This window comes from Rhincodon typus, chromosome 21 (genome assembly GCF_021869965.1).
Source record: "Rhincodon typus isolate 14 chromosome 21, sRhiTyp1.1, whole genome shotgun sequence".
Classification (NCBI taxonomy): Eukaryota; Metazoa; Chordata; class Chondrichthyes; order Orectolobiformes; family Rhincodontidae; genus Rhincodon; species Rhincodon typus.
In genome coordinates this window covers 18991953-19008333 of record NC_063352.1, presented here as the reverse complement: position 1 = coordinate 19008333, position 16381 = coordinate 18991953, and the positions used below count along the sequence as shown (strand labels likewise).

Sequence of the window (16381 nt, the reverse complement as noted above, 5' to 3'; positions counted from 1 at the left end):
TTTCTGAAGAAGGGTCTCGACCCAAAACGTCAGCTTTCCTGCTTCTCTGACGCTGCTTGGCCTGCTGTGTTCATCCAGCTCTACACCGTGTTATCTCAGGTTCCCCAGCATCGGCAGTTCCTACTATCTCCGCATTCACTTGTCACTTGTGAATTATAGGGGATTCATTTACAAATATCTTCTAGTCAATCTGTTCATAGTTGTTATTAAGCACTTCAAGAGCAGATGGGTCTTGGCCCACAGGTAGGGACATTATCACTGTCCCACAACAGCCCACCCATATATTCATTTATGTTGCCTCCGATATGAAGGTAAAATGCTCCTTATTCAAGTAAAGGCAATTACTCTTTAACTTGTAGATTGCTACACCATATTTCACACAATGAATCTCATTGCCATCAAGACAATCCAGTTGGTGCATGTGTCCTGGATGCACTCCCTATCAATGCTGCACGTGAAAGTAATTTCATCCATACCTCTGGCATTCAATTAGTTAAAATACAATCTCAATTTTTACTAACAAAAGTTTTATTTACAGTGTTAAAAAAAACTTGTCTCAAAAATGCCCATCAGCACTTCCATATAGTGAAACTTCTTGTGAAGATATGTGCATAATAGACAATTATGTTGAGCAGGACAGATATCCCATCTGTTTACAAAGTTACTTTGTAATGAGGAATTTAGCATTCACCCAGCATCTTAATGCTGAAAATTCCTTTTGTGAAGAAGCAGTGGTGAGAACTGGACTGATCATTTAAGCAGTTTGATAGTCAATGAAAGATTCTTGTTGGAAATGTTATTCTATTTTGTAATAGGAAATTAATGTTATTGGCTTGTGAGTTGGTTATTAAATTGTTTTGATATTTCAAGGGAAGTCGTAGTACTAGTGATATGTAAAAGAAAAATTTGAGAAGATACAAAATAAATGTTACCAACCATGCTGTTTTCTCTTTGTCCTCTTAATTCTAATGGGTTCCTTTTTATGCAGGGAATTTGTTTCGAGAAAATCAATGTGTTGTAATTGCACTTGGCTATATAAATAAATGTTGGGAGGTGTACAGAGTCTACTGCGAACAAACCCGTAGGCCACCCAATACCTATATCATGACAATGAGACACTTTATATGGATGCTCAAGGTACACTCAGTCTTTATGCAACAATAATGTATTGAATAGCATATATAATATATAAATAATTTTATATTAACGAATATCAGCATTCACTGACCATTGCTATGTTATTATTTTAGATTCTTAATGTGGATATTATCTTGTGTGCAGTGGTAGTTATCCCTTCCATAAATGGTCTAAGCAACTTATGTATAGGGCTGTGGTCTGTGCTCCTCCACATGTAAACCCATATGAGCATTTCTTAAATGGCAGGATAGGCTTGAGGACTTTGTACAGCTTGTTCATTCTCCAGTGCCTTAAGTTCATACTCAATTTGCTGTCATTCTATATACACAGCCAGAAAGGATGAGAGATCTCCCAACGTAATAGACAAGAGGTTCTTTTTGGGAAGGGCTAAGATTTGCTTATTATCGGTTGTGGCTCAGCTGGTAGCACTGTAACCTCTAAGTCAGAAGTTTGTGGATGTCGTTCTCACTTCATAGATTTAAGCACAAAGTCTAGACTGACTCATCAGGGTAAAATTGTAGTAGTGCTGGATTGTTGGAAGCGTCATTTTGAGATAAGCCTTTAAACTGAGACCATCTGCTCTTGCAGATCAACACAAAAGATCCCACAGCACTATTCTGCAGAAGAACAGGAAAGTTATCTACAATGTTGTCAATAATATTTGTCTTACGATGAAAAGTGTACAGTTTTATATGTGTGTATATAATTTTTAGAGGTTTTGATGCAAAATAATGGCATACGGGTACTGGTTACTTTTTTGAAGGGGTTTTCTAAAAAAAAAAGTCAAGTAGTCCTTCTGAAATAGTGAGCCATTCCAGTATGTATCAGACAGCAGATGACTGTGAATTCTGGAGAGTTAATGGAAATTTGTTTATATTGCACTGGTTTAAGACAAGTGGATAAATATTGAAGGCCTTTGGCTTGTTTTCAGTTCACAATTGTCAAGGATTGAATTTAATTTAGAAAACCCAGGGATGGAAAGGTTTCAGGGCAATTTGGAAGAGACCAATGGGAGTAAGAAGCAAATATCATTCCTTAGCTGGAAAGGAGTTTTCCAGAATGGTTCATGGAATGTATTGCCTCAGCAGAAGTTTAATTTGTGAAGTTTATAAATCATGGAATTGCTTAGAAATCTGCACTGTAACAGAATCTGATAAATTTTAAGCACATAGTTTTGTAAATACTCGTATGAGAAGATGTCACAGAAACCAGGGTGAATCAATTAAGTAGAATTGATTTGATATAGAGAGGTAATTTCTCTGGACTTAATTTTCTGTAAGATGATGATGTTTGGAAATAGGCTGAAATCTTTGCTTTGCTGTGTATTTTAAGATTTTCCCAAACTGTCTTCAATATCTGGATAGCTTGGTTTGCCTTTTTTTTGCCCTTCTGTGTAATAAATATCAGTTCTGTTGTTAAAGTAATATTGCAACTTCGTGTGATTATATTCCAAAGTCTCACCACAATGTTAACTAAAATAATAAAAATATGATCTGTCAAGCCAGATTTAATTTTGAAATTTGACTCGTCCTGTAGTACCATCATATCAATCCCTTAAAATTATATCATTATACAAGAATAATTGATCGTTATCTCATTGCTGAGACCACTACTGTGTGAAATTAGGCTGCTGTATTTCTTAAATTACAAGAGTGCCTATATCATATTCTTGTTATCCATGGGTGAAAGGGACATGGATCTCCTGCAGATAACATAGAAACGCTATTATTGAAGTCCTTAAAGTACTGTGAAGGACCACATGATCTTTTAGGACATGTCATTAAGCAAACAAAACAATCAGATCTGAGGCTGCTCTCGCAAGTACATAGCTTCACTACCTGCGGATCCACATATAACAAGGAATTAGTGTATATTTCAAATGAATTTTATTGCTTTAAATAACTTTGAGACATTCAGTGGTCATAAAAGGTGCTGTAGAAATCTAATCTTCCTTTTATTAAGTACAGTTTTGAGGCAAACAACATCAAAACTTTGGCACTATTATTTTGACTACTGTGTTTTTCTAAATTAGTGTGACGCTCCTAAACACTATAAAGCCAATATTTTTTATTTAAGTCATGGGGTATTGGTATCGCTGGTTGGCCAGCATTTGGTTATCCATACCTAGCTGCCCTTGAGAATGTGGTGGTGAGCTGCCTTCTTAAACCACTGCAGCTTTTTCACCTCATTATCTTACCTGAACATAAAATTCAACACATTACAGATTGAGGGAAATGTTATTTATGGGTCTAAAATGGCGTGAAAAATACCTAATTGAGTGCAATAAATTTCACCAGCTATGATGATGTCTTTAGGACTTGGTGGAAGAGTAAAATAGGGTCTTGTGGGAGACAGACCCAAGGCAAGGTGTATCAACAGTCATTGCAGTAGCACAGAGCCTATTCTTATAGCCTGCAAATAGTTGGAGAGATGCAATAAACTGCATTTGTTTACTCTACGAAATGCTTCACATTAGGCCAGACTTCTACCCTCATACATACAATACCATGTAAGCCCCTAAAGAACACTTAGACCAAACATACTTAATATAAGTGAGCCATCTAAATGCTACCTCATTCAAGTTTCAGGTGTAGACATCCAAAACCAGCAAGTCGAGACAAGTGACTATATTGAAAAGAATTATGTCCAGTTGTACTTTATTTGACACTGGAATACGGTAATGGGCAACAGTATTAGTTACTCTCAGAACTATAGCAACTTAGGAATTAGGTGATAAAATTTTCTACCATCTCTCCAGATCAAAATTTTGAGTGCTAATTGGACCTCTAGAATCCAGTTCAAGCAACTTTCTGAGGTGAACTGAGATAGCGAGCATTGAACTGTGCGTACCTAATCCTGCCCTAATCCAATGTGTTTCAAATCAGGATCGGTGGATAGTCATCAAATAGAGACCTTCTTGTAATGCAGTAGTAGTATACCTACCCCTGGATTGGGAGGCCCAGGTTCAAGTCTCACCTGCTCCAGAGGTGTGTGATAACATCTCTGAACAGGTTGATTAGAAAAATAGGTTAAGTAAAAGTTAATCAACAGATGCCAGTAACCTGGCCATTTATTCTGTCCCAGTGGGAGGTGAATGTTCATGGTAAATAATATGATACTTTACAATTAAATGTGCTAAACTTTATATAATTGTACTTTATATAATTTATAAAAGTGCAATTATCCTGTTATGCATTTCATTCTGTAATTGCAGGATCTAAATTTATTTAGCAAGGATCTAACAGCAACCCAGGTAGTACAGATCTTGTCTGAGGATAACCCAGCAGTATCTGATGGAACTTATAATAACATGAACATCGAGGTACAGTAGGTCTTCATTTTAAAAAGTTAGAGGTTTCTACCCATGACTGTTCAGATTCAGGGACAAAAATGCAACAAATAAAGACTTGAAGGGGCTTCTGTATTATTAATATTGTATAAACATATGCTACTGGGCCTAAATTGGCAACTGTGTTTGACTACGTTACCACAGTAACCACTTTGCAGCAGCATTTGATTGGGTGTGAAGGGCTTTGGAACATTCTGCAATTTCCCATCTTTATTTTCAAAACCTTGTGAAAAATATCAAAAACAAACTTATGAAGTTTACCTCTCGTATTAAAGAATACATAAACATAATAAATATCTTATTAAATGCTTATTGAACAGCAATTCTTTTTATTTAGATGGTTTTCTTGGAGTTTTTGGAAGCACTTCTTATGTGTGCAGCAATGTATGTGACTAAAAGATTGCTCGAGAATTCAGGTGCATCTTCTAGAACCTCGATAGAGGTGAATGTAATACACATAGCAAGTGATCTATCTTTGCAAGTGACCCAAGCACCATCAGAGCAGGTAATGAAATGGAATTTGATTACTTTAAACCTTGTAAATACAAACTGTTCTGTTTGGTAGTGAGTACATATGCACAAGATCGTCCGAAAGATACATTTGCTTTCCATGAGATAAACCTTAGATTCTATAGTTCTGAATCTTTTTGACTGTGTTTGAATTCCAACATTGAGAGTGAGAGTTATTTGGTTTTCCTTTGTTCCTGTTTATCTGCTAGCTAGCTGACTTCTCCCACTCCTAGCTCCATTTTTGCAGCAGCAGCGGGAGCAGTGAGAGCGAGGACCAGGGGGCTGCAGTGAAGGTAAGTTAATTGTTTAAAAGCTTACCTCGTGGGATCAGCGGCCTCCATTTTTGCAGCAGCAGTGAGAGCGAGGACCAGGGGGCTGCCGGGAAGGTAAGTTAATCCTTTAAAAACTTACCTCGTGAATAGGCGGAGCACATGCTGAGCAGGAGCGGACACAGGACGGCTGAGTAAGTGAGGTAATATATTTGGGCGGTTGCTTTACCCGAAACACTACTTAGGTAGTGTCTCCCACCCATCCTCCTCCTCCTCTAACCAAAATAAAAGGTTCTGAGCGCCGATTTGGTAAGGTTTGGCCGTGTTAAATTGCCTTGAAGAGTCCAGGGTTGTGCAGGGTAGATGGATTAGCCATGGTTAATAAGAGGTCTCGGGGATGGGGGTGCATGTCTGAAAAGGATGCTCTTTGGAGGGTTGGTGCAGACACAATGAGCGTAATAGCCTCTATCTGCATTGTCTTGCTGTTGAGCAGAAGGTAGTCAGCCCCTTGTTATATTTATAGTCTCAAGATTATATTTTTTATTGAGATCTGTCTCTTGATTAAGCTAGGTACTAAGTTAGCCTAGAGCAGTGTTTTTAGAGCAGTAAAAGAGCACTGTTTTCTGGGTCAGTAGATTGTAAAGGTGCAAAGAAAGCCTTTAGTAGAGTGATGTGCTCTTCCTGTCAGATGTGGGAGATCAGGGAGAGTTTCCATGTTTCTGATGATTATGTCTGCAGGAAGTGTGCTTGGTTGCGAATCCTATTGGATCGCATGGATCGGTTGGAGCAGCAGTCAGAGGCAATGAGGAATTTACAGGAGCTAGGAGGTGTGATGGATAGCAGCTACAGGAAAGAGAAAAAGGTACAGTCAGGTAGAATGGTGACCTCCAGGAAATGTAAGAGACGGAGGGAGGTAGTGCAGGAGTCTCCTGTGGCTATCCCCCTGTCAAACAACTATGCTGTTTTGGAAAATGTAGGGGGTGATGGACTCTCAGGGGAATGAGCACTGACAGCCAGGTTTCTGGTACTGAGACTGGCTCTAATGTAACGAGGAGTACGCCATGTTTCAAGCAGTCAATTTGATAGAGGACTCTCTACTCAGAGGCACAGACAGATGTTTCTGCGACCGACAGCGAGACATCAGAATGGTATGTTGCCTCCCTGGTGCCAGGATCAAGGATATCTCAGAGAGGGTGCAGAATATGCTCAAAGGGGAGAGGGACCAACAGGATGTCATTGCACACATTGGAACTAACAACATAGGAAGAGATAAGGACGAGATTCTAAGAGAGAATATAGGAAGTTAGGCAGGAATTTAAAAAGGAAGCCCTCAAGGGTAGTAATATCTGTATTACTTCCACTGCCACAAGCTAGTGAGGGCAGGAATAGGAGGATAGAGCAGATGAATGCGAGGCTGAGGAGCTGGTGCAGAGGAGAAGGATTCACATTTTTGGATCATTGGAATTTTTTCTGGGGTAGAAGTGACCTGTATAAGAAGGATGGATTGCACCTGAATTGAAAGGGGACTAATATATTGGCAGGGAGATTTGCTAGTACTGTTCAGGAGGATTTAAACTTGAAAGGTGGGGGAAGTGGTGGAACCCAGGGAGATGGTGAGGAAAGAGCAGTCTGAGCCTGATAAAATTGAGAAAAGTAGTAAGTCAAACAGTCAGGGCAGGTAGGAACAAAGCAGAGAATGAGGTAGACCTGATAAATTAAACTGCATTTATTTCAATACAAGAGGCCGAACAGGTAAGCCAGATGAACTCAGGGCATGGTTGGAAATGTGGACCTGGGATATCATAGCAATTACAGAGACGTAGCTCAGGGATGGACAGTACTGGCAGCTTAATGTTCCAGGGTATCAATGCTATAGGTAGGATAGAAAGGGGAGCAAGCGAGGAGTGGGAGTGACGTTTTTGATTAAAGATGACATTACTGCTGTACTTAGGGAGGATATTCCTGGGAAGTTATTTGGGTAGAACTGAAAAATAAGAAAGAGATGATCATCTTATTGGGATTGTACAATAGACCCCCAATAGTCAGCGGGAAATTGAGAAACAAACTTGTAAGGAGATCTCCATTATCTGTGAGAATAATAAGGTGGTTATGGTCAGGGATTTTAATTTTCCAAACATAGACGGGGACTGCCATAATGTTAAGGGCTTGGATGGAGAGGAATTTGTTAAGTGTGCACAAGAAAATTTTCTGATTCAGCATGTGGATATACCTACTAGAGAAGGTGCAAAACTTGACCTACTGAGGAAATAAGGCAGGGCAAGTGACTGAGGTGTCAGTGGGGGAGTACTCTGGGGTCAATGACCATAATTCTATTAATTTTAATATAGCGATGGAAAAGGATAGACTGGATCTAAAAGTTAAAGTTCTAAATTGGAGGAAGGCCAATTTTGACGGTATTAGGCAAGAACTTTCAAAAGTTGATAGGGGGCAGATGTTCACAGGTAAATGGGTGGCTGGAAAATGGGAAACATTCAAAAATGAGATAACCAGAGTCCAGAGACAGTATGTTCCTGTTAGGGTGAAGGTCAAGGCTGGTAGGTGTAGGGAATCTGGATGACTAGAGAAATTGAGGTTTTGGTCAAGAAAAAGAAGGAAGCATATGTCAAGTAAAGACAGCAGGGATTGAGTGGATCCATTGAAGAGTATAAAGGCAGTAGGAGTATACTCAAGAGGGAAATCAGGAGGGCAAAAAGGGGACATGAGATAAGCTTTGGCAAATAGGGTTAAGGAGAATCGAAAGGGATTTTATACATACATTATGGACAAAAGGGTAACTAGGGAGAGAATAGGGCCTGTTAAAGATCAGCAAAGCCACCTGTGTGTGGAGCCACAGGAGATGGGTGAGATACTAAACGAGTATTTTGCATCAGTGTTTACTTTGGAGAAGGATATGGAAGATAGAGAATGTGGGGAAATAAATAGCTACATCTTGAAAAATGTTCATATTACAGATGAGGAGGTGCTGAACATCTTAAAATGCATAAAGGTGGATAAATCCCTGGGAACCTGATCAGATGTACCCTGGAACTCTGTGGGAAGCGAGGGGAGAGATTTCTGGGCCCCTTGCTGAGATATTGGTATCACAGATAGCCACAGGTGAGGTGCTGGAAGACTGGAGGTTGGCTAACATGGTGCCACTATTTAAGAAAGATGGTAAGGAAAATCCAGGGAACTATAGACCGGTGAGCCTGATATCAGTGGTGGCATGTTGTTGGAGGGAATCCTGAGGGACAGGATTTACATATATTTAGAAAGGCAAGGACTGATTATAGAAAGTCAACATGGCTTTGTGCGTAGAAAATCATGCCTCACTAACTTGATTGAGTTTTTTTAAGAAGTAATGAATGAAATAATGAAGAAGTAATTGATGAGGGCAGAGTGGTGGATGTAATCTACATGGATTTCACTAGGGCATTCAACAAGGTTCCTTATGGTAGACTGATTAGCAAAGTTAGATCACATGGAATACAGGGAGAACTAGCCATTTGGATACAGAACTGGCTCAAAAGTAGCAGACAGATGTGGTGGTGGAGGGTTGCTTTTCAGACTGGAAGTCAGTGACCAGCAGTGTGCCACAAGGATTGGTGCTCGGTCCATTGCTTTTTGTCATTATATAACTGATCTGGATGTGAACATAGGAGGTGTGGTTAGTAAGTTTGCAGATGACACTAAAATTGGAGAAGTAGTAGACAGTGAAGAAGGTTACCTCAGAGTACAATGGGATCTTGATCAGATGGGCCAATGAGTGGCAGATGGAGTTTAATTTAGATAGATGTGAGGTACTGCATTTTGGAAAGGCAAATCAGGGCAAGGTCCTGGGGAGTGTTGCTGAGCAAGGAGTGCAGGTTCATAGTCCCTTGAAAGTGGAGTCACAGGTAGACACGATAGTGAAGATAACGTTTGGTGTGCTTGCCTTTATTGGTCATTGCATTGAGTTTTGGAGTTGGGAGATCATGTTGTGGCTGTACAGGACATTGTTTCGGGCACTTTTGGAATATTGCATGCAATTCTGGTCTCCCTGCTATAGGAAGGATGTTGTGAAACTAGAAAGGGTTAAGGAAAGGTTTATGAGAATGTTGCCAGGATTGGAGTGTTTGAGCTATAGGGAGAGGCTGAACAGCTGGGGGTATTTTCCTTGGATTTTTGGAGGCTAAAGGGTGATCTTATAGATGTTTATAAATCATGAGGGGCATGGATAGGGTAACAAGGCAGGGTCTTTTTCCCAGTGTAGGGGAGTCCAAAGCTAGAGGGCATAGGTTTAGGATGAGAGGTGAAAGATATAAAAGGGACCTAAGGGGCAACTTTTTCACGCAGAGGGTGGTGCGTATATGGAATGAGCTGCCAGAGGAAGTGGTGGAGGCTGGTAAGATTACAACATTTAAAAGGCATCTGGATGGATTATAATAGGAAGGGTTTCGAGGGCTATGGGCAAAATGCTGGCAAATGGAACTAGATTTATATAGGGTGTCTGATTGGCATGGACATGTTCAACCGACAGGTCTGATTCCCTGCTGTATATCTCTACGACTCTATGACTCTGAGAGTCTAGTCTAGTCTACTTTGACATGCCTCTTCCCCTCACTTTAAAGGGTTGTTGCTGGAAGCTTGCTTCATATTAATAGGTGTGACGTTTTGTGGGTCTCTTTCCAGTCATCTAATAAATTTACATTTGCAGCTTTTGTTGGCTGTATCAGCCCTCTTTTAAAAACACATCTGGAATTGCAAGTTGAAAATGTCCACAGTACTTCAGGGTTCCAATCCCTGGTATGACAGTTATTGTTTTAGCTGCTACATTATCTACATGACAACAACAAGTACACTTTAAAAATGTTTTACTGGCTGTAAAGCACTTTGGGATATCCTTAGGTGATAAAAGATGCTATTTAAATACATCTTTCTTTTTAACATGATTTATGCCCCCTATTCACCTTAAATTGTCAACTTGAACTGATGTGTAATTTCATTGCCACAATTATTCTTCTGAACATGTTTACCATGCAAAAGCTGAGCCAAAAGGTTTTGACCAGTGATGTGCAGCCAGCTAACTACAGCTGGATACTTAACACTTTCAGTAATTTAAGTGAAATTTAAATAGAGAGTCATAGAGTTATACAGCTTGGAAACAGACTCTTCTGTCAATTGTGAGATGAAACTGCAGAAACCTACAGTGCACCCACTAAAATGTTCAAGGCTCATCCCTGCAGAAATCCCTGAGATTTGCTTCAGCACAGTTACAGTTATAATAACAGTAGCACCATCTCCTACTGCATGATAGCATTATGCCAAAGGCAAGTCTGGTTGAGAGATTGATTAACTTACTTTACTTATTTTACTGTTCAAAGAGGAGAAAAAAGAGTTTGTGAAAAATAAAACAACAAAGCTCTAAAAGACCACTGTTCAAATTATATTGAGTAAACGTTTACAGTATGGGTAAAATTAGTGAGACATGCTTTTGAAATTGTATTGGATGAAACAACAAGGTGCTTAGGATACTGTGCCTTGGAGTTGTTTGATGTTGCTATTTGCCATATAGTGAATTTGAATCTGAACTGTTCTACCATGCTGTAGCACAAGGGCATTTGCTAGGGAGAAGTCCTGAGAGTATGTCAACCATTAGCACTCTCAAACACTCCCTAATGTTCATCTTGGGTCAAGGAGGAATTTCTGATAGTACAGTTACCTACCACATATCACTTTATTTGTTTCATGAATGTGAGCATGGCTTGTAAGACCAATATTTTGCGTCTGTCCCTAATTTTCCTTGAGAATGTCAGTTGCCTGTGTTTAAAATCACGGCTGTCTGTCTGGTGTAGGAATACCCAAATTCCTGACAGTGCTTCCTAACAACACTTTGGGTATACTAAGGCACTAGATGAATTGCAAAAGTTCGAGAAGGCAACTCACCATCACTACCACCTCAAGGGCAACTAGGAATGGGCAACAAATTCTTGCCTTTTCAGTGATGCTCAACTTCCACGAAATAATATAATTAAAACCAAATTGTGAATTGCACCTTAAAGTAAGTTCAAAGGTACATTTTAAGCTTGTTTTAATAATGTGTGACCGTTGTACGTAATATTTTCCAATAAGATGGTGAACCAAAGCTATTTTTCTGTATGCCTTTGTAACCTCAATGAATTATAGTGATGAGCAATTTGCACCACAGCACTAAATGGAAGAATTCTGACTAAATATTTTTATATATGCCATAGATTTTTAATTTATTTTTAAAATTTATTTTAGTTAAAGAATGTGAATAAAATTTTTAAACAGTTTTTTTTAATTAACCAGATCATAACCCAAGAGTCAATAATAGCAGAACCAAGTGAACAAAGCACAAAACCCACTACAAAGAAACGCGGAGAGTCCACTGTAAGTACCTAAAGGAAATCAGAGGTTTAATTGATGATTACACATCTAATTTATTTACAAGTAAAAAGGATGATATTTTATATGCAAGGTGTTAAGTGCTTTTACTAATGCATCTTTGCTAATCTCTCCAGTAGAGGCAGTAGCTTCATGTTAGGGTATAGCAGAGCATTGCAATCCATTGTCAAGTCTGGAGGTGACAAAGGCTTGGAATGAGAGTTTCAACAGCAATAGAACATAGAACATAGAACATTACAGCGCAGTACAGGCCCTTTGGCCCTCGATGTTGCGCCGACCTGTGAAACCAATCTGAAGCCCATCTAACCTAAACTATTCCATTATCATCCATATGTTTATCCAATGACCATTTAAATGCCCTTAAAGTGGGCGAGTCTACTATTTTTGCAGGCAGGGCATTCCACGCCCTTACTACTCTCTGAGTAAAGAACCTACCTCTGATATCTGTCCTATATCTATCACCCCTCAATTTAAAGCTATGTCCCCTCGTGCTAGCCATCACCATCCGAGGAAAAAGGCTCCCACTGTCCACCCTATCTAGTCCTCTGATCATCTTGTATGTCTCTATCAAGTCACCTCTTAACCTTCTTCTCTCTAACGAAAACAGCCTCAAGACCCTCAGCCTTTCCTCATAAGACCTTCCCTCCATACCAGGCAACATCCTGGTAAATCTCCTCTGCACCCTTTCCAATGCTTCCACATCCTTCCTATAATGCGGTGACCAGAACTGTACGCAATACTCCAAGTGCGGCCGCACCAGAGTTTTGTACAGCTGCAACATGACCTCATGGCTCCGAAACTCAATCCCTCTACCAATAAAACCTAACATACTGTACGCCTTCTTAACAACGCTATCAACCTGGGTGGCAACTTTCAGTGATCTATGCACTGATCTATGTGATGTATGCAATGGTTCAACAAACATGGAGATGAGCATGGTTATAGTGGTGAAAATAGATTTTCTTTATGACAAAAAGGATATGAAATCAGAAATTGGTAAGGGTAAAATCGGGTTTATGAATGGCAGTCTGTATGTTCTACCACAAGCAGTGGCTGGGGTAGGACTGAATGGCGGCCTTAAAGGGTCTACACTGCAGCAAGAACTACATATATTTGCTTCAATCTTGGAATTGTCTAGCTCGAGGAATTAGGCTATTGTCACACAAGCAGCCTGAAAGGGTCATGAGATGATGGAGAGGTAGAATTAGATGTGTTCAGTATATATAGGGAAGCACCACCAACAATATAATGCCTTTCATGTTAAAAAAAAAAAAAGTGGTCCACTTCACAGGAGCAGGGCAAAACAAAAAAAATGACACTAAGCTACATAAGGAGATATTAGACCAGATGATAAAATCTTGGTCAAAGAGAGAGATTTTGATCAGTGTCTAAATTAAGGCAAGTGAGTTAGAGAGGTGGAGAAATGTAGCGAGGGTATTTTAGAGCTTGGATCCTAAGTGACGGAAAGTATGGCTATCAGTTGTGGAGCAATTGAAATCAGGACTGCAAGAGGCTAGAATTAGAAGAGTGGAGATATTTCTTATTGTTGTGGGGACTGGAGAAGATTGCGAAGGTAGCATTGGGTTAGAATATGAGAGATTTGAGAACAAGGATGAAAATTTCAATGTCAAGACATTGTTTAACTGGGAACAGTATCGGTCAGCAAATGCAGGTGATTGGCGAATGTGATTTGGTGCACGTTAAGGCACTGGCAGCAGAGGTTTGGATAACCTCAAGTTTACTGAGGCTGGAATTTAGGAAAACAGTCATGAATGTTGTCATGGTGATAAAATATGGACTATCAATTTTCAACCTCCAGCCAATGTTTTCTCTTTTTTTTTCCAACTTCTATCATCTGATTTAATACCTGAGATGTTAATGGACTAGAGAGATTTTTAAATAGGAAAAATCATGGACCTTTCATGGCTGTAGCAATCACCTGACCACTACTTGAGGCAAGTTCAGAAAACCAATGTGGACTAAACAAAATTGTTTGAATTGTAATTGCCATTTTATCTAAATATATTTAAGCCAGTCGACTGGATCAGACATCAAGAAACCCTCATGTTGTGTTCTAATTTACACTTGTATCTGAAGTTGCACATATGAAGTTGCACATCTAGGACTGAGAATGTGAAAAATGAGTACAGGGAGTTAGGTTGGAAGCTGAAGTCCAGGACAAACAGGGTAGTTATCTCTGGATTACTACCAGCGCCATGTGATAACGAGGTAAGAAATAGGGAGAGAGTACAGCTAAACAGTGGCTACAGGGCTGGTGTAGGAGGGAGCGCTTCCATTATGTGGATAATTGGAGCACATTCTGGGGAAGGTGGGACTTGTACAGTAAGGATGGTTTGCACCTGAACCGGAAGGGTACAAATATCCTGGGAGGGAGGTTTGCTCTAGCTATACGGGATGGTTTAAAATAGATTGGCAGGAGGTGGGGAACCAAATTTGTAATTCAGAGGATCAGGTATTCAGCCTTCCAACAGACACAACAGGGAGTGAGGTTGTTAATAAAGAAATGCGGTCGATAGAGCGTAATTGTGGACACAGAGATGGTTTGAGGTGTGTATACTTCAATGCTAGAAGTATCAGAAATAAGGCGGATGAACTCAGAGCATGGGTCAGTACTTGGAACTACGATGTTGTGGCCATTACAGAAACTTGGGTAACTCAGGGACAGGAATGGTTGTTGGAAGTTCCAGGATTTAGATGCTTTAAAAGAAAGAGGGCGGGTGGTAAAAGAGGCGGGGGAGTGGCATTGCTAGTCAGGGCTAGTATAGCAGCTACTGAAAGGCAGTTCAAGAATGATATGTCTGCAGAGTCAGTTTAGGTTGAGGTCAGGAACAAGAAAGGAGCAGGCACTTTGTTGGGGGTTTTTTACAGACCCGCTAATAGTTGTAACGAAGTGGAGGAGCGGATTGGGAGGCAGATACTGGAAAGGTGCAGAAGTCACAGGGTTGTAGTCATGGGTGACTTCAACTTTCCAAAAATTGATTGGAAACTTTTTAGTTGTAATAGTTTAGATGGAGCGGATTTTGTCCAGTGCATTCAGGAAGGATTCCTGACACAGTATGTAGATAGACCAACATGAGGTGAGGCCACTTTGGAGATTTGGTGCTTGGCAATGAACCGGGCCAAGTGTCAGACCTGTTGGTAGGAGAGCATTTTGGCGGTAGCAATCATAACTCTGTTACTTTTACAATAGTAATGGAAAAGGCTGGGTACATACAGCAGGGTAAGGTTTATAATTGGGGGAAGGGTAATTATAATTCTGTTAGGCAAGAACTGGGTAACATAAAATGGGAACAGATGCTGTCAGGGAAGAGCACTATAGAAATGTGGAGATTGTTTAAGAAATGCATAAAGCATGTGCTCGATATGTTTGTCCCTAGTGGGCAGGGAAGATGCGGTCGAGAGAGGGAGGCTTGGTTCTCAAGAGAGGTCGAATGACTGGTTAAGAGGAAGAAAGATGCTTATATAAGGTTTAAGAAACAAGGATCAGAAAAGGCTCTAGAGGGATACAAGTTATCCAGGAAGGAGCTGAAGAAAGGGCTTAGGAGAGCTATAAGGGGGCATGAGAAAACCTTGGCAAATAGAATCAAGGAACATCCCAAAGCTTTTTATACGTACGTGAAGAATAAGAGAATGACCAGAGAAAGGGTGGGGCCGATCAAAGATTGTAAAGGGAATTTGTGCACGGAACCTAAAGGGATATGAGATGTCCTTAATGAATACTTTTCTTCGGTATTCACAATTGAGAGGGACCTAGTTGTAGAGGAGGACAGTGTGAAACAGGCTGGTAGGCTAGAGGAGGTGGATGTTAGTAAGGAGGATGTACTAGGAATTTTGAGGAAGTTGAAGATAGATAAGTCCCCCGGGCCTGATGGGATTTATCCAAGGATTCTATGGGAAACAAGGGAAGAGATCGCAGGGCCTTTGGCGATGATCTTTTCATCCTCACTGTCCATGCGTATAGTGTCGGAAGATTGGAGAGAGGCAAACGTCATTCCCTTGTTCAAAAAAGGGAATAGGGATAACCCTGGAAATTACAGGCCAGTTAGTCTTACATCAGTGGTGGGCAAATTATTGGAAAGGGCTCTGAAAGATGGGATTTATGATCACTTGGATAGGCACAGTTTGATTTGTGATAGTCAGCATGGATTTGAGGGGTAGATCTTGCCTCACAAACCTTATTTAATTCTTTGAAGAGGCGACTAAACACGTGGATGAAGGTAGAGCAGTGCATGTAGTATACATGGATTTAAGATAGGCGTTTGGTAAGGTTCTCCATGGTAGGCTCATGCAGAAAGTAAGGAGGCATGGGATATTGGGAAATGTGGCAGATTGGATTCAGAATTGGCTGACCCTTAGAAGACAAAGGGTGGTAGTGGACAAAATATTCAACATGGTGCTCAGTTACGAGTGGTGTACCCTAAGGATCTGTTCTGGGTCCTCTTCTATTTGTGATTTTTTAAAAATGATTTTGATGTAGAAGTGGAAGGGTGGATTAGTAAGTTCGCAGACAATACGAAGTTGGTTCGAGTTGTGAATAGTGCGGAGGGCTGTTCTAGGTTACAAAGGGACATTGAAAGGATGCAGAGCTGGGCTGACAAGTGGCAGATGGAGTTTAACCCTGAAAAGTGTGAGGTGATTCATTTTGGAAGGACAAACTTGAAAGCAGAATACAGGGTTAACGGAAAGA

The 16381-nt window shown here is 40.2% G+C and overlaps 1 protein-coding gene across 1 annotated transcript in view; it reads left to right on the top strand.

Moving 5' to 3' along the window:
* Positions 1-16381, top strand: part of rsph10b (radial spoke head 10 homolog B) — a 73964-nt gene that overhangs the window by 51317 nt on the left and 6266 nt on the right. The window contains 4 exon segments of the mRNA XM_048609630.1: positions 989-1137; positions 4352-4459; positions 4824-4991; positions 11578-11658. Coding sequence (XP_048465587.1) covers positions 989-1137; positions 4352-4459; positions 4824-4991; positions 11578-11658 — 506 coding nt within the window.